Source organism: Cetorhinus maximus, chromosome 1 (genome assembly GCF_964194155.1).
Source record: "Cetorhinus maximus chromosome 1, sCetMax3.hap1.1, whole genome shotgun sequence".
NCBI classification, from domain to species: Eukaryota; Metazoa; Chordata; class Chondrichthyes; order Lamniformes; family Cetorhinidae; genus Cetorhinus; species Cetorhinus maximus.
In genome coordinates, this window is record NC_135879.1 from 79,650,674 (window position 1) to 79,676,094 (window position 25,421).

At 41.5% G+C, this 25,421-nt stretch overlaps 2 protein-coding genes across 3 annotated transcripts in view; one reads left to right on the forward strand and one right to left on the reverse strand.

The window, feature by feature from the left end:
• tifa (TRAF interacting protein with forkhead associated domain) overlaps window positions 1-25,421 on the reverse strand; it is a 235,230-nt gene that overhangs the window by 166,178 nt on the left and 43,631 nt on the right. The window lies entirely within an intron of this gene.
• alpk1 (alpha-kinase 1) overlaps window positions 1-25,421 on the forward strand; it is a 150,784-nt gene that overhangs the window by 69,539 nt on the left and 55,824 nt on the right. For both annotated transcript variants that reach the window (XM_078542855.1, XM_078542850.1), the window contains 2 exons: window positions 19,511-19,709; window positions 22,546-22,605. In XM_078542855.1, the coding sequence (XP_078398981.1) occupies window positions 19,511-19,709; window positions 22,546-22,605 (259 nt within the window). The remainder of the gene's footprint in view (window positions 1-19,510; window positions 19,710-22,545; window positions 22,606-25,421) is intronic.

Below are 25,421 nucleotides of genomic sequence, written 5' to 3' on the forward strand. Positions count from 1 at the left end.
TATTGAACGAACAGATGTGTTCATGAAAAATGAGTGTTGGCATGTAGGAAGTGAAATTAGGAAGGGAGTAGTAAGCAAAGGAAATGCTTCAATTCCAGAATCGAAGACATGAATACAACAGATTAAAAGATATTAATCTCTCTGGAGCAAGTCTCCCCACCAGCATTCCTCTTGCTCCTGGCTTCTGCCCCTTCTGGTAACTAATCAGGGTTTTGCTATTTTAAAGTTTTCCTTAAAGCTAAGGGCTCATTTCTCTTTCTTAATTTGGATGGATGCTGTTTTTGAAATGGTAATGCTTCCTGAGAAGTGTTTCATTAATTTATGCCTGTCGTCATGATTCCACAATAGTACAAACAATACCAACTTTCTCCAGTTTTTGCACAATGATGTTGAAGTGCTTATTTTACTCCAAAGAGACACAAACAGATGTAAACTTTTGCAAACACTTTAGAAAGTAATTCAGTAAGTTTGTCTTCACTGCAGCAATGAATAGTTGACGGGAAAAATGTCTAATTAGTGTAAGTGCAAATAATGGAGCCACTTGGATTTTTTCACCCTCTTTGAGAGCTACTTTCCCTTCAGATTCAAAGCCCTTTTGTTGGCGGAGTCACTTGCATTCAATCTTTTGTTCAGGGAGTGATAATAAATGGAAGAAGGCTGAGAAAATGCATAAAACCCACTTGCATTTGAGGCAATGGCTTTACAAGTTCCTTGATATTCTGCAATGTTTCCTGTGGACTGTCTCTGTCAAACCACAACTGGAATCATCTCTGTTGACTATGTGAAGTAATGGGCTTGCAGAATTGATACATTATGTTTGAAAAATTCCATTTTTATTTGTCAATTGGCAGAAGATTTTAGATAAAAGTTTGATGAACTGCAATTGTAGCAGATTTTTGGTTACCTTATTTTGAATATTGTGGAAAAGAGAGAGATGTTGCTGATGCTTTTCATCTTGCATCCATCAGGACAAATGCAAGAATGCCAAATTTCAAATGATCACAACAATTTATACTACAAGAGAAAAGATTGATAGGAAAGTTGATTCTGATTGGTTGAGGTGTTGCCATGGAGAAAGCAATGGTGAACTATAGGCTCCTCAAGCTTCTGGATAATTCAAAAAAGGCACAAGGCTTCAACATATTTCTTTTGTTTGAGGAATTTAAACCCTGTGTATGAATGTATGTCTCTCCATAAGCAAGAGTAAATAAGCCACCTTATAGGATCAAATGATTATCTTAAAGTGTTGCTAGTGTTTATTAACACACTCAGGATTTTTCAGCAAGTGCTGGCCAGTTGCAGAATTACATCTAATAGTAGACTTTTTTGAACATTTTGAAGTTTTACCTTATTTTGTGGTATCTTGCAATGTATAAAATAGTTAGTGCATGTGTCTGCATAACAATAAGACAGTGCAATTCAAAGTGACTGTTTTGGAAATCTTGAACTAATGCTGAACCAGTTTATAAAATAAATTTAACTTTTCAGTAATATTGTAGTTAAAATTGGCTTTTATTTTATATTGCTAAACTTGGTTTTATTAGACCTTCATAAATGAAAAAAGGACTGCATTTCCATAATGCCTTATTGAAGATTCTTGGAAACATACCGAGGCATTTCACTGACCAGGGATAAAAATTCCACTGTGCTGCTTTGGGTGCGTGCAAAATTGCATTCTCTCAGAAAGTAATTTTCCAAGCACCAAGAGATCCTCAACGCCCATCTCAAAAGGCTAGTTTTTGTAGTTTACCACTTTATTCAAGAAAAGGAACTTTCAATGATGCAACATTCCCTCAGTGCTTAATTTAAGTCTCAGCCTAGAGTATGTGCTTAAAGAAAGAACTTGCATTTATGTAGCACCTTTCATGTCCTCAGGACATTCATAACCAATTAAGTACTTTTGCACCGTAGTCATTGTTTTGTAGGCAATGTGGCAATTAAATTTCATGCATCAAGATCCCACAAACAGCAATGAGATAAATGACCAGATAGTCTCCTTTTGGTGGTGTTGCTTGATGGACAACTGTTGGCCAAAACACTGGGAGAACTCCATGTGACATGTTGGCTGCCACATTCGATAAGGTCCAAAATTAGCTGCAGGGTTCGCGATGTGTTAGTAACCTGTACTTGTTGCTTCTGATGCAGACAACGTGCAAGCTTTGTGCTACCTGCTCATTACCCTGTTTGGAGAGTGCAGCAAATGCTAAGCATGCTGCTGAGGGATTGTATGCCTGAATAAGCTGCGCAAAAGCATATGAGGTTAGCTCCACTTAAGCCAACCTGCACTACTTAAAGCCAGCCTGCACCTCTTAAAGGGAAGCTGCATTGTGGCTGCAGCAGGTGCTGAAAGTGACTGGAAAAGAATATTCAAGCAGGAAGAACACCAAAAAATGGCACAACTGGGCAGAAACCATGCTCCAGAATTCTCCAATGCAGCATTGGAGGCCTAGGTACAGGAGACCCTCTATCCACATGGCTCTCCTGACAGACACTGCGAAGGCAGTGAAAGCAGATAGCCGTGGAGACCAATGTCAGTCGTGCAGCCCCAAGAACCTAGATACAGTGCTGCAAGTAGTTCGAACAATCATACAGGTAATCAAAGTCAATGACTACATCTTCAAATGCCATATCCTTACAAATGAAGCACAAGCTTCACATACTACTCAATGCGCCACACCACCCCCCCCTTTCAGTAGATCTGAAACTAGTGTCTTAAATTTAAATAAAGGCAATCACAGGGACAATGAAGACAGAGTTGGCTAAAGTGGAATGGGTAAGTAGGTTATAAGGCATGATGGTAGAGAAGCAATGGCAAACATTTAAGGAGATATTTCATAAACCTTAACAAAAATACATTACATTGAGAAAGAAAGACATCTGAGAAGGATGCACCATTGTGGCTAACTAAGGAAGTTAAGGATGGCATCAAATTGAAAGAAAAGGCATACAATGCTGCCAAGATTAGTGGTAGCCCAGAGGATTGAGAAATTTTAAAACCCAGCAAAGGACGACTGAGAAAAAAGTAAAGAGGGAGAAAATTGGGGTATGAGAGAAAACTTGCAAGAAATACTAAAACAAAGAGTAAAAGCTTCTAGTATATAAAATCTATAAAAGTATATAAAAAGGAAGATAGTAGCTAAAGTGACAATTGGTCCCTTAGAGAATGAGACTGGGGAATTAACAATGAGAAACAAGGAAATGGCAGAGACTTTGAACAAGTATTTTGGCCTGGATTTTCACCAAGTCATGCCCTTTAAAAATGGTGGCTGGAACCTGATTCCAGGATTCCTGAACCCATTCCCAGGGTTTCCAATTTTCAGGAGTGCCTTTTAAAGGTGCAGGCTGGTTTCGGACATAAACCCATATTCTGCATTCTCGACCTGATTGGCTCCATTGTGAGGAGAAGCATGTCATAGAACTCCGCAATTTTCATGGAGTCAGGCAGGTTTTCAATGCGTCGTGGTTCACGTCACATCAGAAGTGTCATGAACCATACTCTGCATAAGAGGACCTTTTAAAAGGTCAGTTCAAAAAGTCCTCCTCATGCCCCCCCATGCCAAGGTATGCCCCCCAACCACTCCCTCTGGGCCTTCATTCCCCCATGTCAAGGTAAGGCCCCACAAACAACCCCCTGTTGTCCCTCATGCCCATGTGCCAAGGTGAACCCCCCTAAACAACCCCTATGACCTCTCATGCCTCCACATGCCAAGCTATGGCACTCCCATGCCTATTCACCCACTATACACTGTATAGAAGCAATGAACCTTATAATGAAAGTAGGATGTGTTAAAAAAAACTTTTAAAAATAGCCATTCATTGATAACTTCCCACTTTCTTAAAAAAAACTCATTTTTCTTACATCTCAATAAAAGTATCAATCATCCAGATCCTTAAAATGTTCAATAGCTGAAACTGCAGGCACTTGAAACCTCATAATCCTGTATAAATAAACATTGTGAAATTTACAGCAGAGATCAGGAAACCAGGGCTGTCAATCGAGCAATGTTTGCCCTGGGGCTTGGGAGTTTTATTACCCTAATGGATATCTGGTCACTCATAATGGCATACATAATGAGGCTTGGCTGAGAGCATAGAAATCCATTAGCTTGTTGAAACACATAGCTTGGGATGGAGGCATGAGGGGCCATAGGGGGTGGGTGGAAGGCATTGTTTGGCATGGGGTTATGGGGGGCCATAGGGAGTGGGTGGGGAGCATGAGCTGGCATAGCTGGGGCATAGGGAGTGTATGGGGGGGTGAGGGATGAGAGTTGGAGTGCCTTTCTGTTTTTATTTTAACTGGGACAAAGAAGAAAACTTAGAAGAAATGGCTGCAGAGACAGTGGGCGCATTGGTTGTAATCTTCCAAATTTCCCCAGATTTTAGGAAGGTTCCGGCAGATTGTAAAACCACAAATGTAACACTTCTGTTCAAGAAAGGAGGAAGACAGAAAGCAGGAAACTATATGCCAGTTAGTCCAACACCTGTCATTGGGAAAATGCTAGATTTCATTATGACGGAGGTCATAGCAGGACATTTAGAACATGAGGCAGAATCAACGTGATTTTGTGAAAAGGAAATCGCGTTTGACAAATTAGAGTTCTTTGAGGTTGTGACAAGCAGGGTGGTTAAAGGGGAACCAGTAGATTTAGTATACTTGGATTTCTAAAAGGCATTTCATAAGGTGCTACATAAAAGGTTACTGTGCAAAATAAGAACTCATGGTGTTGGGAATGACATATTAGCATAGATAAAGAATCGGTTAGCTACCAGGAAGCAGGGTAGGGATAAATAGGTCTTTTCAGGTTGGCAAACTGTAACTAGTGGAGTGCCACAAGGATCAGTGCTGGGCCCTCAAGTATTTATGATCCACATTAATGACTGCATAGTAGCCAAATTTGCTGATGATATAAAGATAGATAGGAGAGCAAGTGTGGGAAGGATATAGTTAGGTTAAGTGAGTTGCCAAAATTTTACAGCTTGAGTATAATGTGGGAAAAATGTGAGGTTGTCCACTTTGCCAGGAAGAATAGAAACGCAGAATATTATTTAAATGGAGAAAGACTGCAGAAGCCTGTGGTACAGAGGAATCTGATTTCTTGTGCATGAATCACAATTTAGCATACAGGTACAACAACTGTTTAGAAAAGAAAATGCAATGTAGGCCTTTATTGCAAATAAGTAGGGAAATCTTGTTGCAACTGCACAGGGCATTGGTAAGACCACACCTGTGTACAGTTTTGGTCTCCTTACTTGAAGAGGGATATACTTGCATTCAAAGCGGTTCAATGAAGGTTCACTAGGCTGATGCCTGGGATGAAGGAGTTATTTTATGAGGTAAGGTTGAGCTGGTTGGGCCTATACTCATTGGGCTTGTACTTATTGGAATTTAGAAGAACAAGAGATGATCTTATTGAAACATATAACATAAATCACTGCTATAAGTTGACCCAGTGTGTAAGATGATTCAAATTTTTGAGAGCCCCAAATGGCATGATTTTTCACATACTCAGCATGTACCCTTTTCAGCCACAATATGCTCTATTGGCATGAATGTCAGCCTCAGTTTTTCACCCCAAAAATGCATGTTTTACTTTCCAGTACCTTATAACTAGCCACAATGGATCAAGCAAACGATGTAAGCTGTATTGTGAAGGTGCATGAGAGTTGAAGACACCCCCACTCTTTGCATCAGATACTGATGATATTTCAAAATGGCAACCCACACCTACACACTGGGCATATAAGTTGACCACTGATTTTGGAGGGATTTTTCGAGGATTGTACGCCAACTTCTACAGTGAGATTCTGTGGAAGCTTGACATGGTAGGTGCTGAGAGACTGTTTCCCTTCATGGGGGAATCTAGAACTAGGGGACACAGTTTAAAAATAAGGGGCCCCCCATTCAAGATGGAGTTCTTCTATCAGAGGATCATTACTCTTTGGAATTCGCTTGAACAGAGAGCAGTGGAGGCTGGGTCATTAGCTGAGTTAGACAGACTTTTGATCGACAAGGGAGTCAAGGATTATGGAGGACATACAGGAAAGTTAAGGCCCCAGTCAAATCAACCATGATCTTATTGAATGGCAGAGCAGGCTTGAGAGGCTGAATGGCCTATCCTGCTCCTACTTCTTAAGACCTTATAATGGTGCAGGAGCAAGAAGCAGAAGAGGAAGTAAAAACAGCAATGTGATAGTGAGCAAATATTCTGTTTTAGTGATGTTAATCCAAGGATAAATATTGGGTAGGACACTAGGTAGAACTTCCTGCTCTTCTTCAACGCCATGTCATAGGATTTTTACATCCACCTGAGACAACAGAAGGAACCTCAGTTTTAATGTTTCATCTGAAAGTCAGTATCTCCAATAGTACAGCACTTTTTCAGTATGCACTCAAGAGTCAGCCTAGATTTTTATGCTCAAGTCTCTGGACTGGGTCTTGAACCTACAACCTTTTGATTCAGAGTCAAGAGTGCTATCGACTGAGCAGTGGCTGGCATTAAAATGACATACAGAAATGCTTGGTGCATTATAAGGCTTGCAGAAAGCTTGCAGTCACTGTCATCAAGAGTCATGGAGGAGTCCGGCACCAAATATGCATGTGACAGCGGAGAGCTTGGAACCCATCCTTCTACAAAGGCAGTGATGGCCAACTCCGTTACCGCACTTATGGATCCAACTGTGATGTTGCATCTGATGGCCGATGTCTCAGCTTTCATTGCAGCACAAGCAGAAGCCCCCCAATGGGCTGGATTTAATGTTCCCAATGCGGGTCCCACCCACCGGGCTAGAGAACCAACGAGAAACCCGCATTGCTTCCGTTGGGGAGGCCCGACTAAATTAAGTGCCTGTCAGGCACTTAACTGGCCAATGTTGGGCCTTCTGCAGGATTTAGACCCCAGTGGCAGAAATCCCACCCGCCAATAGCTACCAACCAATCAGAGACCAGCAGTTCTCCATTGCTGGCAGTGCTATCGGGAGCCATGGCAACTGCTGGTAGTACTCCAGGGACTTCACCAAGGATTGTCGTTGGATCCCTGGATTGAGGTGAATGAAGGCCAGATGGGGGTCACGGGATGGGGTTGTGGGAGAGTGAGGCAGAGAGGCAGAGGCAAAGGTAGGAGGGTGGCTTTCAATACCACCTTCCCTTCCCAATGCCGGGTACCTTGATTGGGCAGAGTGCATGACAATGAGGCACATCCCCACACCCACCCCCCTCCTCCACCACCACCACCCAGTAGGCCGCTAGGAAGCCCAACAGGGTTTGCAGGGCAGCCTTCAGGAGGCACAGGAAACCCATGTGAGTCACATTTAATCCCTGAGCCACCACTAAATTCCAATGGGCTCGAGGATACTTGGTGTCATGTGATTAATTATTGCACCTAATTGACATCCCAGAGAGAGAGGGTGAGTTTTCCACACTGGCCCCTTTGTGTGTCTGCCTTAATCGAGGGAGGTTTTCCAATCACCGGGAGACGAATGCGCGGCCTTTCTTGTGATCGAGTGGGCCTGGCGGCCATGTTCCCCACCACTGTGTTGAATTCTACCCAATATGTTAGTACTACAGCGGAAGCTCAGACTGCAGTCATGCAAGCGCAGCTTGCTGCCTTCGTGGCTGCGGAGGAGCTGGCAGGTTCTCACAGCAGTCCAGCAATCGAACACATTTCGATTAGGATTGCTGAGGTGCCACCCTGGGGGAGTGGCTGTGGCTCCATGTGCATGAACCTTCTGTTCTCTCTCAGGATGACAGCATTTATTCTCCCACCACTGCTACTCCACCAATACTCTGGCCGTTACCTGTCAGCTAGTCAGCCCAGACTCCCACCACCCATGCTGAGACAATGCAGTCCAAAATCAGATTTTCTAGAGTGAGAGCTGCTGAAGGTTATTCTCAAAGGTCACCTGCAGCCTCTCCCAGTGAAAGGCAGCAACTTTTCGCCAGCCATTGGGTAGCACTGCTTGGGAACACTAGGGTAGGCAAAGGCATGCTCTCATTATATGCATGCTTCCCATGCATGGGTTGCCACTGTAGCCATGAACCAGGTGATCAACAGGTAACCCTTGTTGCCCAGTAGCCACCTTCTGGTTTCTTGTGGTGGCTCAATTGTTGATAGCACAGCGGGCTTCAAGAATAAAGGCATCATGATTTCTGCCAGGATACCGGCTATTAACCTGTATGATGCACCAAGTAAGGTCACAAACCAGCTGGACATTGAGGGGGTGAAACCATTGGCAGCCACAGTACTTCTCTGAACTTACATGCAGCCGGCTGTAAACCTGAGAAAGCCATGGTGAAACCACGGATTCACACTGCCTGCTTGTCTCTGGTAATAGTCTCCCTTTGCATATAGAACATCAATATCTCACGTGTACAACAGTGGATGGTGAACTGGAGATGTCACCTGCTCCAGCCTGAAAAGTCCTCAACATGACAAAATTCATGGCCGTGGTCACCTTTCCAGCCATTGGCAATGCCATCCTCACCCTGCTCTGAGGCCAAGGTCTGCCAGCAACAGGTGGCAGATGTCAGCTCTTTCATTAAAGGAAGACTTTGCACACACTGTTTCTTGCTGAGATTGACATAGGAGCATTTTTCCCTGAAGAACTTAGGTGGATATGGCCTCTGCTGAAAGCCCTTCTCCTCCTCCTCCTCCTCCCTCTTCATGCAGTTTGTCCTCCTCTGTGTCATCACCATTTACTCACCCTGTCATGCTGAAGGCCAAGGAGAATTGAAACTGCTGTACCCATTAGTGGGAGCAAATGATCGGAACAGAACCCTTGATGTCAGAACCAAGGATTTCACTACATGTCACACCCTATTGACTTCAGCAACTTTAACTAGCAGTGCAAACCACTAAACACTTCTCCTATTTCAGCAGCAGCCAATAGAAATCAATCAGCAACTAACCTGAAAATAGTTGATGGTCTCTTTGAATAGTGCTGGTAGTGGCGCCAAAGTCAGGAAATGGAGGGAGACAGCCTGGTAGTGTCCTCCTCGCCCTTCATATCGGCCCCTGTGCACTTTCCAGTCTCAGCCCAAGCCTACAAGACTGAGATTCCATTGAATTCCAAGGACTCTTCTGCCCCTTTAAGTACCCAAGTGATACTGGAGAGTGGTGTGCCAGCATTGAGATTTTGCAGTCAGGCACTGGCAGGCTGCCTCTTGGCAGCCGGAATCTTGCCAGGAGCCAATGTGTATAATTAATGACCTCTTATTTGGGGAAAAAGATCAAGGGCAGAATGAGGGAAACTAGTATAATTTCTGCTCTGCTGCTATTGTAATGCTCTGCATTTCATTTGGTGAGATCACACAAAAGAACAAGTCCTTTACTTTCTCTGAAATATGAGGGGTATTCTGGCAGGCAGGCTATAATTTTCAAGCAGAGTCGATTAGTCACAAGTTCATATGCAGGACCACTGCTATTAATGGAGACAGATAATAATCTGCAGTCATAAGGCTCCTGCAATGAGGTGTCTCCAAACATAGCTTGTTTTTATGTGCGTTCTCCACAAAGTAACATGTGATAGGAGCTCATATTGGGAATTTTTCCACATGCAAAGTAGTCTATTGCCCTCATCCAAACTCCGCGTACGTGAACCAATTATTTGATGCCATGCAGCAGGGGGGCTAAAGTCTAACATTCACTCCCTTGACAGGTGCTCCAGAAAGCACAGTGAAGCAACAACAGTGAAGAGAATCTCCTTCAGTAAGTCCATTACAGAAATATTTTCTGGTCTTATAAATTAATAATACTTAGAGTCATGGCCATGATAATTCCAATGCGTTCTTTTGTGCCACCCCAGGAATATATATTTTGAAAAATTCACCACTTCCAGCCTTGAGATTTTATGAACAAAGGAACAAAGATCATTCAGTCCATCAAGTCGTTGCCACCATTCAGTTAGATCATGGCTGAACGATATCTGAACTCTATTTATCCATCTTGGATTCATAACCATTAATACCCTTGCACAAACAAAAATCTATCAATCCCAGACTTAAGTTTTTCAATTGAACTAGTCTTGACAAATTTTGGAGGGAAAGGGTTCTAGATTTCCACGAACCTTTATGTGAAGAAGTGTTTCCTGACATCAATCATCTAGCTCTAATTTTAAGGTTATGGTTTGCCTTGTCCTGGACTTTCTTAGCAGAGGTAATAGTTTCTCTGTGTCCTACCAAATCCTTTAGTCATCTTAGATATATTAATTAGATCACCCCTTGATCTTTTATATTAAAGGAAACACAAGCCTGCTTATGTTTAAGTTTAATGGGGTAGATTTTAGGAATTTGTACTTTTTTCAGAGAGTATTGTGCATTTTTAGCCTACGCTAAGAGTGGTGTACTGGAATTCATTCCATATAGGGAAGTAAAGAAATTGTCTGCACCAATAAAGGAAGATTTCATTCTGTACACTGTATCTTTGCTATACTAGTTGCCTGAAATGGATATTTCCAGGGATCTACAAAGAATTCTAACAGATAAAGGTTATTACCCCATCCAGTTAAGTAGATGAGTTGTCTTGTCTTGGCACTAGTGGGTTTTGGCAGGAAGAACATTTCCAAAAATTGACATATAAAAAATGGATATGTGATACAGTCAGCCCATTGATTACATTCTAGGTTTTCAATTGGCTCAAAAATAGGTCTTTAACAACTTTCAGTCAATGTGACATTTTTTAAGAGCATGGTTAGTCATAAATAAGAAACAAATGAGTAAGTTGAAGATTCAAAGCTTAGATTTTTTTAAAGAAGAAGTATTTCAGGTTTATAAATTTATTTTTAGTTTTTATTTCAAATTTCCAGCATCCGCAATATTTTCCTTTTACTTTATTATACATTTAAAATTTAAGTTAAAACCACATTAGGCACAAAGATACAAGAGAGCATGGGGCTAAATAGGGACAACAAAGCAGGATTGAAGTGTTTACATTATTTATTTTTAGTTAAAATATATTTTTAAATATTTATTTTTGTAGTTTAGGGTTAACACTGAAAAATTCTGCAATTTTGACGAGTTTTAATATTGTAGATTTTTGTCATTTTTATTTCATTAACAATATATGAGCCAAAAGCAAACAAACTGGCTTGTCCCAGGGAATCAGGAGTTTAATTAAATCTGCCAGTAGCCTATGCGATACGTTACTGGCTACCAGACAGGAAAAAACAATTTCCTGTCAAGTAGATTGTATGAAACATTATTTTCATTCAATATGGACATTCATCTGCTTCTAACTTTGGTTTTAAGATTCAACAGTATCAATGAAAATATAAAACTGTTGCAACTGAGAACAGCATTTAGCAATTATCAAACATTCTCAAGGAAGACCTCAACTTATTTATTGATAAATTTGTCTATGTCTCCAATATAGAGGGGAACAAAATTAACATTTTGTTTTTATTAATGAATAAAGCAAAATGTTATCTGGCAACATCTCTTTGGATAAACTATACCAATAAATTTACTGTTTTCAGAGAATAATATGCACCAGTTTACATAACATCATTTTTGATTTACAGTTATAGAAAATTTTCAGTCAGTGCTTGGGTGATAAATAAAATGCTTGTGTGAGACAAGGCACAAAGTGAAATTCATGCAGATAGGTTTGCAGCAGTTGTGAAGTCTTGGCTAAAATTAGTAATTGAGCTAAAGGGTATCTGCCGGTGGGGACCGGTGGTGGAAATAAGTTTGACGAAGGGGTTATTCATATGGGCCAAAGGAAGGAGGAATGAGTTGCCAATGACACAATAGCTTAAAAGAGACAGGCATGGGGCGCAGTGAACAAAGTAGGAACACATTTCCAAATGATTCAATGCAGATATAAAGTAATTTTCGTATTTACTGTGTGGAGTTTACTTTTGTCACAGGCAGCTGAATTTGGAGGGCTATTTATATTATTATTTATGTCTTGTATTGTTTAGCTTGCTTTTTAAGTAATTTAGAAAAGCATGTATGTTCCAAACCTAGATCAAATAAGGATGTTAATCTTTCACTGCCAATTTCACACCTAATTATGTATTATTCTTCTTCATGGCTGCTTCAACTCTTAACCTGTGTACTGCTACGATTGCCTTTGATTTTATTTCATTGATTGGACTGTTAAACATTTTGATGGTAAGTGTGAAAGGAGGGGAGAGGTAATACGTGGAAAACGTTATACACTATTAAACAGAGCAGGACAATAGCTTTCTAACAAATCATTTCTGTATAGAATTTCAGTTACATGGTATCAGTTACCATGTAAAAGGTAATGCTGATGTTTCTGTAACCTACATATAACCCCAAAGCAGCATTCTCCACATGACATCTACTGTCATCATCTCTCACATTCAGTAATAAGTCAGTTTGTCACAAAATATTAACCACATAAAAGTTCTGAAGATTTGCTAATTCGGCTTCTTGTTGTAAGTGCCAATTTAGGGAAACTTTATAGTATAAAATTCTGAATCAGTGGTACTCATTGAGGCAGATTTTCATCTTAATCAGCTAAGTAATCTGGCGGGTAGATTTCCTTCCTTTTATAGAAACTACCTGAACGGAATCGTCCCAGATTTGCATTCAGTGCGGTGGCAGGTTTTCACGCCGTACCGTCCCAAACCTGCCACATTAATTATGCGTACCCAGGAAACATGCTGTTTCCATGGCAGGCAGACTCCGATTTGCCTGCCATGCCCTCACCTCACTGCTTCGTCACACCAGGCACCCCACATTTAAAGTACAGCCGCGCTCAGTGCTTCCAGCCCAGGACTGCAGCAAAGAAGACAAGCCCCCCTAAAAGTGCTGTGGTGCTGTCTGTGAAGCCTGGCGCTGATGATTGCGAGTGCTGACCAAAGCAAGGTAGGCAAACAAACCTTCAAGTCCCAAGTGAAGTGCAGCCCGTCAAGCGCACGTTGCTTATGTGCTGTTGTGAAACATGTCGGCGTGTTTTCCCGTAGACGTGGGCGGACGATCCAGCGGGGGTGGATGAGTCTGGCGGGCAAGCCTAATAATGATATGCTGATGTATTACAATGAGGTTCCCGTCGTCTGATGGCGAGGAATGCGGCCCGCCATGGGCAGGCTGAGCAAACAATTGCAAACTGGTTTAACACCATCTTGAAACCAATCGTGCCATATTGTCCACTCACGCCACAGAACACACCCAACACCGGCAGGCACAGGAAATCCCGGCCTCTGACTTCCACTGCATTCACCATATCCTATCTTCTCGCTCTTGCCTGCCACAAGGTTACCGATTATACATTTGATGTCCTAGTCTACAGTTAAACCATTATTCTCTCTCACCCAGGTAAGGTCCTCAGTTGTGCTTTCTTAAAGTCAAGGGGTGCAAAATTGAAAGGATATGGTGGGCAACGTATTTAACCATCCACTGCCTGGTCTGGCTGGACCACTTAAAACACTATGGGGTCCTGCTCTCACTGCTAAAACTGTTCACTATTCCAGAATCATTCTAGAATGCAAAGATAACCCTGGCTTCTTGTCTCTGCTGAGACCCTTTTCTTAAATACCTCTCCCCTGCCCCTCCACCATCACTTCCAACAATAAGTGCAAGGAACCCTTGGACCTCTTTGTCACTTAGCTCGAGAAAATGCGAAGGTTTTATCAGATTGGCAGTGTTCTGAGGCTGCGGCAGGGAGATGCTCATCAGGTTTGATATCCAGATGATGTGCCTTCTTCTGTTGATGTGTTCTCTTGACAATAATTCTCCACTGTTTCACACTGGAGTTGAGAGGATTGACAGAGTATAGGAGGTTGTGTCTTGACTTCACACTGCACACTGGACAGAAAAGTTTTGGAACAATAGATGGCTAGGAACGATAGATTGGCTGTTTCTTTCAGCTCTGGCTCTGAAGGCTCTTTGTTTCTCTGGAGGTGTAATACACAAATGTAGGTAATGGGCATCGACCTTAAGTAAGTTTAAGGAGGCCACTAATGCAATGGAAGCAGGCAATAAGGACTGAGTTCCATTTCTTTACGTGGGTGGAGTGTTTCCATAGTGGGCAAGCACATTCAACAGAGTGCTGGAGCAGTACCCCAGATAGTGTTTGAGTCAGTGCTAACCAGATTTCACTGGATGTTATTCCTTTAGCTTTGATCCAACTTTAGCTTTCATCTTGATGCTGTGTGTAATTCAAAGAGCGATCCAGTGTCACACTAAGGTAGACAGGGTAGAAACAATGATCAGGTAGCACAATATCTAATTCCTGTTGAGCTTCTCTACACTTAAGGTGGAATACATCGAACTGCTTCCTATCTGAATTTGCCCTCGGGTGTTGTGTCAGGCCAGCTAAGGTTTTGCTCGGAGTTACTTCAATCCTATCAAAACTAGGGCTTTGAGCATCAACACAAAGATCACCTGCATTTAAGAAAGGTCTCGTACCAACATGGATAGATTGAACTCGTCAGTACTAGATCATTACCTTGTAGGAGTTCGCTTCATTGATAATGCCAGTGACTTTTCTTTACCACATATTTCCACAAAGAAATGGTAATTTACTAATAAAATTCAGATAAACTCCTCAAGATGAGCATCCTCCATCATATTGAAGACCTTTCTGCACATGTGTGTGGTGACCTACAGTATCTTAGGCAACTGACAGCCCAATAAAAACAACTACTTATTAGGCATAAAAACAAAAAAATAATGGAAATGCGCAACAGGTCAGGCAGCATCTGTGGTGAGAAACAGAGCTAATGTTTCAAGTTGATGGTCTTTCATCAAAAAATGAAGAAAAATATAAATGTAGGAGTTTTTAAGCCAGGAGAAGGAGGGAGAGGGTCAGGAAGAACAAAAGGGAAGGCCTGTAATAGGGTGCAGGGCAAGAGAGATTAACTAGTATCACGGACAGAATGCATTTGTTCTCTTACTGCCCATAATCAGTATGTTTTGTATGGAAAGATGTGTGCCTTTCTTGCCCTTGGAGTGTGTATTCTAATTAAATAATTCAGCAGCAAGCTTTTATGAGTTTAAAATAAATAAGGTTATTTATTCTCACACACTTACTCCAAATGAATGCAATGTCATACAGGTGGCCTTGTGCATACATTTACACACACAAATTTACACATTGCATTTACAGATTACAGTTAATTCAGTCTCTGATTTATGAATTCCAGTCCCTCACGTGGCAGAGAGGTGATTTCTTGAATGGATTTAATGATTTAAAGTTGAAATGAGGGCCTTGTAAAGTGAAGGGTTCACAGAAGGTTGTGAGATTTCTTGTGGTCAAACATCTAGGAGGTTGGTTCTCAGGTGATCTTTGAAACTGGAACAGTTAAGTACTTCTGCTGCTTGATGACTTGCAGCTAGTTTCAGAGTCTGGTTCTCAGAGTGGCTAATGACTGATTCTTCTTAAAAGGATATGGCACTGCCTTTTTCTCCAGCTGTTGTCTTGCCCGTGTTCTTCTGCAGTAGCCTGCCAAGGACTCTTCTGACTCTTGGGATAATAAAAGATCTCAGTATCGGAAGGCAGTTTCACTCACATGGTCAATGGCCATTGTTCATCCAGAATGGCTTAAAACTGAAAAGGCCATTGTTATACAATAGGAGATAGATGGTGGACTTTCACACTTAACTGGTTGATAGCTGATCTTGTGCGCTTTCCTTTGTTGAATTGCAAACCTGGAGACATAGAGTCTAGGAGTCCATTGACTCTGTTTTGAGTCAGCTTCAAAAAATGGCAGGTGTGAATTCCACAGATAACATTTGTCTTGGTATGCCTATTCCAGGGGGAGGCCACCACCTACGGTTATTCAATTTGGAACTTTCCAGAAGCTTGATAGTCTGTGTTCAGAAGCAAAGGTCACCTGATCCCTTGGCAGCCATCTTAAGAGTTCATCAGTGCCCATTTTAAACAAATAAAAGAAAGTTCCAGAAGCTTACATACAAGCTCAGTCCAAATGTAAAGTTACGAATATGACATGCCCTTATTGGGCATGGCGCTAACAAAAGATTTCATGATGCAAAAGCCAAAGAGAGTGGTAAAGATAGATTTAGTAATAAGACATAGGTTATGTTCAGATGAGGCGTAAATGACAAATAACAGCCATCTGAATGCAACATGAAGGGATAAAGAAAGAAACAAGCCATCATTAAAAAAAAAACATTAAACAAGATGGTGGGAGAGGTTATGATATGAAGTTGTTGAACTCAATATTAAGTCTAGAAGACAAAAGATGCGATGCTGTTCCTTGCACTTGCGTTGAGGTTCAATGTAACAGTGTAGCAGGCCATGGACAGAAAGGTCAGAATGGGAGCAAGGCGGAGAATTAACATGATAAACGACAGGAAGCTCGGGGTCATGCTTATGGACTGAACAGAGATATTCTGCAAAACAGTCACACACATTTCCCCAGTGTAGAGCAGACCACATTGTGAACAGTAAATACAGTGTACTAAATTGAAAGAAGTACAAATAAATCACTGTTTCCCTTGGAAGGAGTGTTTAGGGTCTTGGATGGTGAGAACGGAGGAGGTGAAAGAACAGGTGTTGCAAAGAGGCGGGAATGTAGAGTGATTGCATGTCCATAGTAAAGAGGAAACATTTAAGGCCAGTAAACTGGAAACTGTTGAAGTGACATCAGCCATTGAAAGAGTCATGGATGTAGGTAGGAAGAGACTGTACAAGGGGAAGAAAATGGAGTAGAGATAGGAAGAAATGAATTCAGTGGGGCAGGAACATGCTGAAACAATAGGTCGACCAGGGCAGTCCTGTTTATGGATTTTGGGAAGGAGGTAGAAGCGGGATGTTCAGGGTTGGGTGACCATGACGTTGGAAGTATTAGAGGGAAGGAGGTTAGTAACAATCCTGGACACAATGGCTTGATGTTCAGTAGTGGGGCATGGTCCAGGGGGAGGTAGGTGAAGGTGCTGGAGAGTTGGCATTTGGCCTGTGCTAGGTAGAGGTCAGTACACCAGACAACAACAGTGTCACCTTTATCCATGGGTTTGCTGATGATGTTGGGGTTAGACCTGAGAGAATGGAGTGCAGCACATTCAGAGAAAGACAGGTTAGAGTGAGTGAAAAGTGCAGAGAAAATGAGACAGCCGATTTCACGCCAGCAATACACAATTAAAAGATCTAGAGAGGGTAAGAGGCAAGAAGGAGGCGTCCAGTTGGGGAGAGTATTGAGATGGGTGAAGGGATCCATTAAGCGAGGAGGAAGACTCCTGGTTAATCCAGTTATTAGGCCTTATTCAAACCCATCTTCAATATGCTGGGTCAGATTAAGTCGTTGGCTCATACAGGAGTTTCCAAGAGCATAAATCTGCTTGTTCTAGGATAAGCTGCTGATTTCAATGGAATGAAAATCAGGTGGTTTCTATAAAGGGCGAGCGATCCACCCTGCCAGATTACTGTCCAGGTGGTGAAGTTGAATACCTAGCCCGCAATGTGGTCCATTTGTCTCCCATCTCCACTCTACTTGTCATCCTCAGCTTATCTTCTGAACCTAGTGCTTCTTCAAACCCTTGTTCAGAGACCGCCAGTCATGGAAGTGATTAAAAAAAAGAAAAATGTAAACATTTAAACTGCTTGCAGATTTTTTATGATCGGTCTGAGTGGGTCACATGAGTAATTTCTCTACAAATTTGCTCCTCTATAACTTTCACACTAGTGGTGGACTATTGAATACACCCAGTAATGGTACCTCTATTGTTTTATAACTTTAACCAAATAGATTCTGTCCCTCACCCCTCCAGTATATTCTCCCTTTCCAGCAATGTATTCTTCTCCTTGATCAATACTACCACCCCTCCTGCATTCTTTCCTTCCCTTTTTTCCCTGAATACCTTGTCTCCATGAATATTTAGTATCCAACATTTATAGGTACCAACAATACTAAGTGCCAAAACACAGGGCACAGCTTGTTTAAACCTGTGTGCAAAGCTTGGATCCAACAGTGTGCGAAACCATGGAATTTTGGCCTCCACTGCACTGAAATTATGACAGTACTAAAATGGGGTATGTTTATCACAGCTGTGCATTTACCCTTTATGCAACCATTGGTGGCCATGTAATTGGGCCACCTAGTTCTTGTGTTCCAAAATTCCTTTCCTAATTTCTTCCACCTCTCTATTTCTCTCTCCTTCTTTAAGACCCTCCTTAAAATCCATGGGGAGAATTTTCAGCTCAGCGATTGGGGCGAGGCCTACTCGCCGAGGCGTAAAATGATGAGGGGTGACGTCGGCCGTGCGTCCCGATGTCACCGCACATCAATTAGATTTTCAGTTCGGCGGGCACACAGCCGAGTCAGCTGCACGCCCGCCAAACTGTCAAAGGCCTATTAAGGCTATTTAAAAACTAATTAAACCAATAAACTGAGTGGCCCGTCCAACTTAAGGTTGGGGGGCAGGCGAAGAGCCCAGGCATCCTTCACATTTTTCATGGAATCTCATCCATGGGCGGGATGAGGTTTCATGAAGTGGTTATAAATTGAATAAAATTTTTTATAAAAACTCAGTGACATGTCCCAGCTCATGTGACACTGTCACATGAGGGCACGTCTTAAAATTTTTTCTTTTCTTTATTTAAATTTTTAAAACTTAAACTAATCTCCCTGAGGCACCTCTGTGTGAAAGAGCGCAGGCCCCGACTCAGGGAACCCTCCCCCTCCCCGGCCCGCACAGGGAGCGCACAGCACTTTCAGGCGCACATCACGCTGGGTGGGCCTTAATTGGCCTGCCCACGTAAAATGGCAGCGTGGACCCGAAAGGGGCGCTGATTGGGTCTGCGCCCACCCCTGCCCACCCCCACTACAGCCCCCCCCACGGGGGAAAAATTCTCCCCCATGTCTTTAACCAGGTGACCCTGCTTAATATCTTCTTTGACTCAGCATATATTTTGTTCTTACACCTCTGTGAAGTGTCTTGGGATCTTTTCCTATGTTAAAGACAAATGCAAGTTGCTGTTGCTGTACAAGCAATAATAATTTTACTATTTTTTATCATTTTCTGATGGAATCCATGTTTCAAAGCTTGTTTTTGTTGAATCAGACCCTAACAGAAAGGGAAACTGAATCTTTAGGTGACACACCAATAAATAATAAGAGGCATTCAAGAGGGCATTAGATGATTATTTGAATAGAAACAAGGTGCAGGGGTATGGGGAAAAGGCAGGGCAATGGCACTAGGTCAAAAAGCTCATTTGGAGAGCCGGTGCAGACATGAAGGGCTGAATGGCCTCCTTTTGTGCCGTTAAGATTCTGATTCTGTGAAATATTGTATCATATTAGTTTCCATATAATATTGCACATGTTTTGTGTCATTAATCTTTTCTAACGTTGTGAAAGGAACTCTTGTGTCTTAAAAGCTTTTTCTCAATAGCTCTTTGCTGTCATACTAATCAGAGTAAGTCATCCCACCGTTCAGATAAAGCTATAATTCATTACAAGTGTAGCAGTGAAGGTTTTGCTTTCTTGTGTATACAGAGCTGACAATTGGACTTCTTAACTTTTTTATTTTCTGTTTATCTGCAGTGTAGATATATTTTATTTGAAGCAAACTTTCTCTCCACAGGTCTTTCTGAAAGCCTCCGTCTCTGTTGGCGACTATGCATCTGCAGCTGCCACAGTCTTTTTGATTGACAGGTTTCTATACTGGGTCGATGCATCCAGCAAACTTCTGCAGGTTGCCAAGGGCCTGCACAAGCGTCGCCTCGAAATACCAATCGCGCCACAGGTGGTTGTTCGCCAGGCCCGAGTCTCTGTAAATTCAGGTGACGTAACTCCTGTTGATCTTTCTCCGTTTCCGTGGCAAAACTCCAATTAACAAGTACTTGACTAATCAAGAGGACATTTTGTTCTATTTGAGATGGGGAGGGGAGAGCGGGCGAGAGAATGTCATTCCACTGAGCATAGTGCCATCTTTTCAAACCCACTGCTGACCCTTTGAACAGACACAAAGGCCCAGAAAGAAAAGGACTTTGAGCCAAAAGGGTAGAGTGATTGTGAATGGGTGTGGAAAATACTAATTGGTGGCTTTGTTCCCTCATAAATGTACCCTGCGATTTCAAACGAGAGATGCCTGAATTGCTATACTTCTGATCAAGAGATTAATAAAACAGATTAGTATTCTGTCAGTTTTTCCCTATCTCTTTCATCAAATTCACTTTTTTCAGCAAGGCCACTTGACTATACAAACAATACAGCTGCTGGCTGATTGAAGTAACCCAATACGTTTTATCACACTGTGTAGTTACCTGAATTGCAGAAAGTACCCGCTCCTTTTTGTCTCTGTAAACTACTAAATTGTGAAGTGTACGGTATCATTACTGAAACAATTCTTCTGATTTTTAGATTGCCTTTGTTAAACCTAGAGCCAGGTAAACGGCTACTTAAACACCACAATGAAGGTGGTGGTTAAGGATCAGTTCAATTTGTATTATACTTACTGGGTATAAATGGTATAGAAAATAAAGGGAATAAAGATCATCAAAGTACTGCAGAGGAAATTGAAACAAAAATGGATAATAGCAAATGGAATGCACAATGAATCATTCAAAACCATGTTGTCTCATTTTTCAAAGCAGTAAATTTGGAATTTTGTCATCTTTTTCAGCAGAGTGAAGTCCCATTGTGTGATTTTAGTGTTCGAATATGCTGATAATTCAGATGAAATTTCTTTTCTCACTAATTTAACTGATGTATTCATTTTTTGCTCAATAAAAATTATAATCTTCATTAAAGGACAAATGAATTTCACACAAACATGTTAAATGTTCAAATACTAACATTATACATTGTGATTTCACTCCACAGGTATTTAATTTGCACCTTTGTTTGTGACTTGGGAAGCCTTATATGTTCATGGATAATAAAAGAATAGTCGTTTGGTAGTACAGAACTTGAGTATTGATGAAAAAAGAGACATGTCAAACCTTTTCGTCTTGCACTCATCAGGACACTCGCAAGAATACCAATATAAGCGGAAAACAACAATTTATACTGTATGTGAAGAGAGTGCTGATTGGTTGGCAAGTGGCATTGCCATGGCGAATGCACCAGTGATGGTGACTGACAGTTAACTGCCAAGCATTGTCTGAAAGTTAAACTAGGCAGCTTGACCCTGTTTTGTCAAGGCATTGCCCTAAAAGAACAAAAGACTTGCATTTATATAGCACCTCATGTAGCATCTTTCATGACCAAAGGACTTTCTAAAATGCTGTACAGCCAATGAAGTACCTTTGAACAGTAGTCACTGTTGTAATGTAGGAAATGCTGCAGCAAAGTGCAACACATTAATGTGTTGGTTGAGGGATAAATATTGGCCAGAACTAGGAAGAACCACATTTTTCTTTGAAATAATGCCATGGGACTTCACTATCCACATGAGCAGTCAGACAGGCCCTTGGTTTGACATCTCATCCAAAAGAGGGCACTTTCAGTAATGCAGCATTCCCATCAGTTCTAGGGGGTTGAATCTTAACCCCCAAAATCTGCTTGGTTATGGTCCGATGTGATGTCAAAACTTTAAAATTCTTAAGCCTGACACCAACCTGCCTCCAACACGCTCAATTCCAGGTTGAATGGAGATGGTATAGGACTAGACAGCCAACTTGCTCCCATTCAATATTTGAATGAGTTTTGAAGCTTCTGATTTAACATGCTTTGCAGTTTTAACCTTGGCAAACTAGGCTTCCCAGGTCTTGGGAAACCCAGCAGATGAATAGAGGTGAGGATAGATTCAAGGAGAAGGTAGGTACTTGCCCCCTGAACCCTCCTCCAACATCCCCCCATCAGAACCCACCCATCTGTATTGGGATTGAAACTCCAACCCCAGGGTTCGGGGTTGAACCGCCCCTGGGACTGGACCCTCCCACCCCTCCCCCGGAGTCAGGGGTTGGACCACCGATGCTCCCACCAGCAGCATCAAGCAACTAATTTGTCACTTCAATCTCCTTTAGAAAGCACCCTGTCAAAGTTGCTGCTAAGCTGTGCGGCAGCTGCCTGTGCAGCAGCCTGAAAGGTATGGCACAAGCCCTGTTCTGTGATAAGGGGAGGTGGTGGTGTAGTGATATTGTCACTGTACTGGTAATCCAGACACCTAGGATAATGCTCTGGGGACCCAAGTTCAAATCCCACCAGGGCAAATGGTGGAATTTGAATTCAGTAAAAATCTGGAGTTAAAACTCTAATGATGACCAAGAAACCATTGCTGATTGTCATAAAAACCCATCTGATTCACTAATGTCCTTCAGGGAAGGAAATCTGCTGTCCTTACCTGGTCTGGCTGACATGTGACTCCAGATTCACAATAATGTGGTTGACTCTTAAAATGTCCTCTGAACAGGGGCAATTAGGGATGGGTAATAAATTCTGGCCTAGCCAGCGACACCCACATCCTGTGAATGAGTAAATTAAAATTAATTTCTACCCCATACAGTCCTCATTAATAACTTCTCAGAGTAGGAAGCCAGCACACTCCATGCAAACCTGTATAAAGCAATTGTGTCCCTTTCCTCTGCACAATCACTGAAATACTATCATCTAAAGGGATTATTGCATTGTTAATTCTTTGTAAATTGAATTGCATTCTTCTTTTAATTTTGACAGGCAAACTCCTGAAAGCTGAATACATCCTGAGCAGCCTCATAAATAACAGTGGGGCGACAGGTTAGTGATTACTTCAGTAAAACTGAGTTCTTTACATATGTGTTTTATATAGACATGTATGATGAATTGTGTTTCTATTTTATTTTTGGCTTTGAGAGTTTTTAGTAATCCTTCAAGGCCATTTCAACTCGCTGCCTCAATAAGCCTGTCAGCATTCTGCTGGATTTAACTAAACGGAAATCACTGCTACAGCAAGTAATGGGAAGTGCACTAGAGCACAACAGAACAATAAACATATGGGAAGCATATAGGTAATAGTGATCACAACATAATAAAATTTAAGATAATGATTATGAGACATAAAGGGAAAAAAGGAAAAAAATTGAAACTTCATTCATCATATATATTCCTCAGTGCAGCAAAAAAATTCAGACTAGGGCTGATTATCATTTCAGTCCCTAGGGCAGCACACTTCCAATGAATGGTTTTTCCAACTACCCTATATCTAGGCTCTTAACCCTGCTTGATTTCCAACGTTGAAGAGCCCACCTCATGATGTAGCCTAGCTCCAGGTTCCTTTAACTATAAGCTTCTTTCATTATTTATGGTGCTATTAGAAGGTTTGTTTTGATGCTCGTGATATATAATGGCTGTGATTTGTATATAGGGGTAATTTTCATGTGTTTAACAAATAGCTGCTCATTCCCCATCTTCCCACAACCTACCCCCACTTCCATCCTGTGCCTAGAAAACTCTGCAGTTGGATGGTTTTTCTGGTGGTTACACCTATGCATCTAGAAACATAGAATGATAGAATGGTAAAGCACAGAAACAGGCCATTGTGCCCAGGGTGCCTGTGCTAGCTCTTTGGTAGAGCTATTGACTTAATCCCACTCCACTGCATTTTCCCCAAAGCCTTGCAATCATTTTCCCTTCAAATAATAATTCAATTCTCTTTTGAATGTTTCTATTAAAGCTGCTTTCACTACCTTTTCCGGCATTGCATTCCAGATCACAGCAATTCATTTGGAACAAAAATGCTTCCTCGTGTTGCCTCTTGTTTTTTGCTAGTCTTCTTAAATCTGTGCCCCCTGGTTATCCGCCTTCCTGCCACTGGAAACAGTTTATCCTTGTTTACTCTAGCAAAATCGCTGGGTCAAAATCCTGGAATTCCCTTCCTAACATGGACTGCAGTGGTTCAAGAAGGCAGCTCACCATCATCTTCTCAAGGGCAATTAGGGGTGGGCAAAAATGCTGGCCTAGCCAGCGAAGCCCACATCCCATAAATTAATTTTTTTAAATTCATGATTTTGAACACCTCTATCGAATCTCTTTTTTACCTTTTTCACTGTAAGCAAAACAACCCCAGCTCCTCCAGTCTCCACATAACTGAAATCCCTCATCATTTTGTAAATCTCTTTTCACCCTCCCCAATGCCTTCACACCCATCCTATAAAATGGTGCCCAGAATTGAAAAATAATACCCCAACTGAGACCTAACTAGTGTTTTACAAATGTTTAGCATAACTTCCTCGCTTTTGTACTCTATGCCTCTATAAATAAAGCCAGGGATCCCATCTGCTTTTTTAACAGCCTTCACAATTTGTCCTGCTGCCTTCAACGATTTTTGTACACAAAATCCCCAGTCACTTTGTTGCTGCACACTCTTTTAAATTGTACCATCTAATTCATATTACCTCTTCTCATTCTTCCTACCAACATTAACATTTCATATTTCTCTTCCATGTGCCTGTGTTTTCATAAGCCTGTTAATGTTCTCCTGAAGTCTATTGCTATCCTCCTCATTTTTTTACTAGATTTCAGAGTTTCATATCATCTGCAAACTTTGAAAATATGCCTTGTGAACCCAACCTGTGGGGAACATACATCCTTCCAGTCTCAACAACTGTTCACCATGACTCTCTGCTTTAGCCTCACGGGCTTTAATTTTCTAACACATCTACTATATGATACTCCATTAGAAACCATTTGAAAGTTTATATACACAATATCAACCGTATCACCATGATCAACCTTCTCCTTTACTTCATCAATGAAGTTAGTCAAACATGATTTTCCTTTAAGTAACTCATGCTGACATTCATTTGTTAGCCAATGCCAAATTTCAAATGCCAATTAGTTTTGTACTGGGTAATTGTCTCTAAATGGTTCCCCCACCTCCAATATTCGGCTTGCAACTGGCCTGCAGTTTCTGGGTTTATCTCTCTCCCCTTCTTTGAATAGAGTCGTAAAATTTGCAACCCTTCAGTCGTCTGGCATGAACCCCATATCCAAGGAGAGTTGGAAGATTATGGACAGATCTTTTGAATTTTTCACCCTTACTTCTCTCCGTAATATAGGATGCATCATACCTGGAGGGGTTGACTTTTCTGCTTTGAGGACTGCCAACGTTTAAATACCTCCTACTTATCTATTTTCATCTTATTCCATGTCACTACTTCCTCCTTCTTTACCATTAAATTCACAAAATCTTCTTCCCTAGTGAAGATGGATACAAAGTATTAATTTACTTCTCCAGCCATGTTCTTTGTTTCCACGAGGAGAGCTCCTTTTCAATTCCTACTCGATCTGACACTTGCTTCGACTACCCTTTTATAATTAATAGGTTTGTAAAAGACTTTTGGGTTCCTTCTTATGCTGGCCACTAATCTATTTTCATACTCTCGCTTTTCTCCCTCTTATTCACTTCTTAAAAAAATCTCCCCTGTATTTTCTATTTTCAACTTAATTCTTTAATGTATTATGAACATTACAATTGTAATAAGCCTCCTTTTATTGTTTTAATTTAAAATTATGCCTTTAGTCACCCATGTAACTCTAACTTTAGATGTCCTTCATTTCCCCCTCAAAGGAAT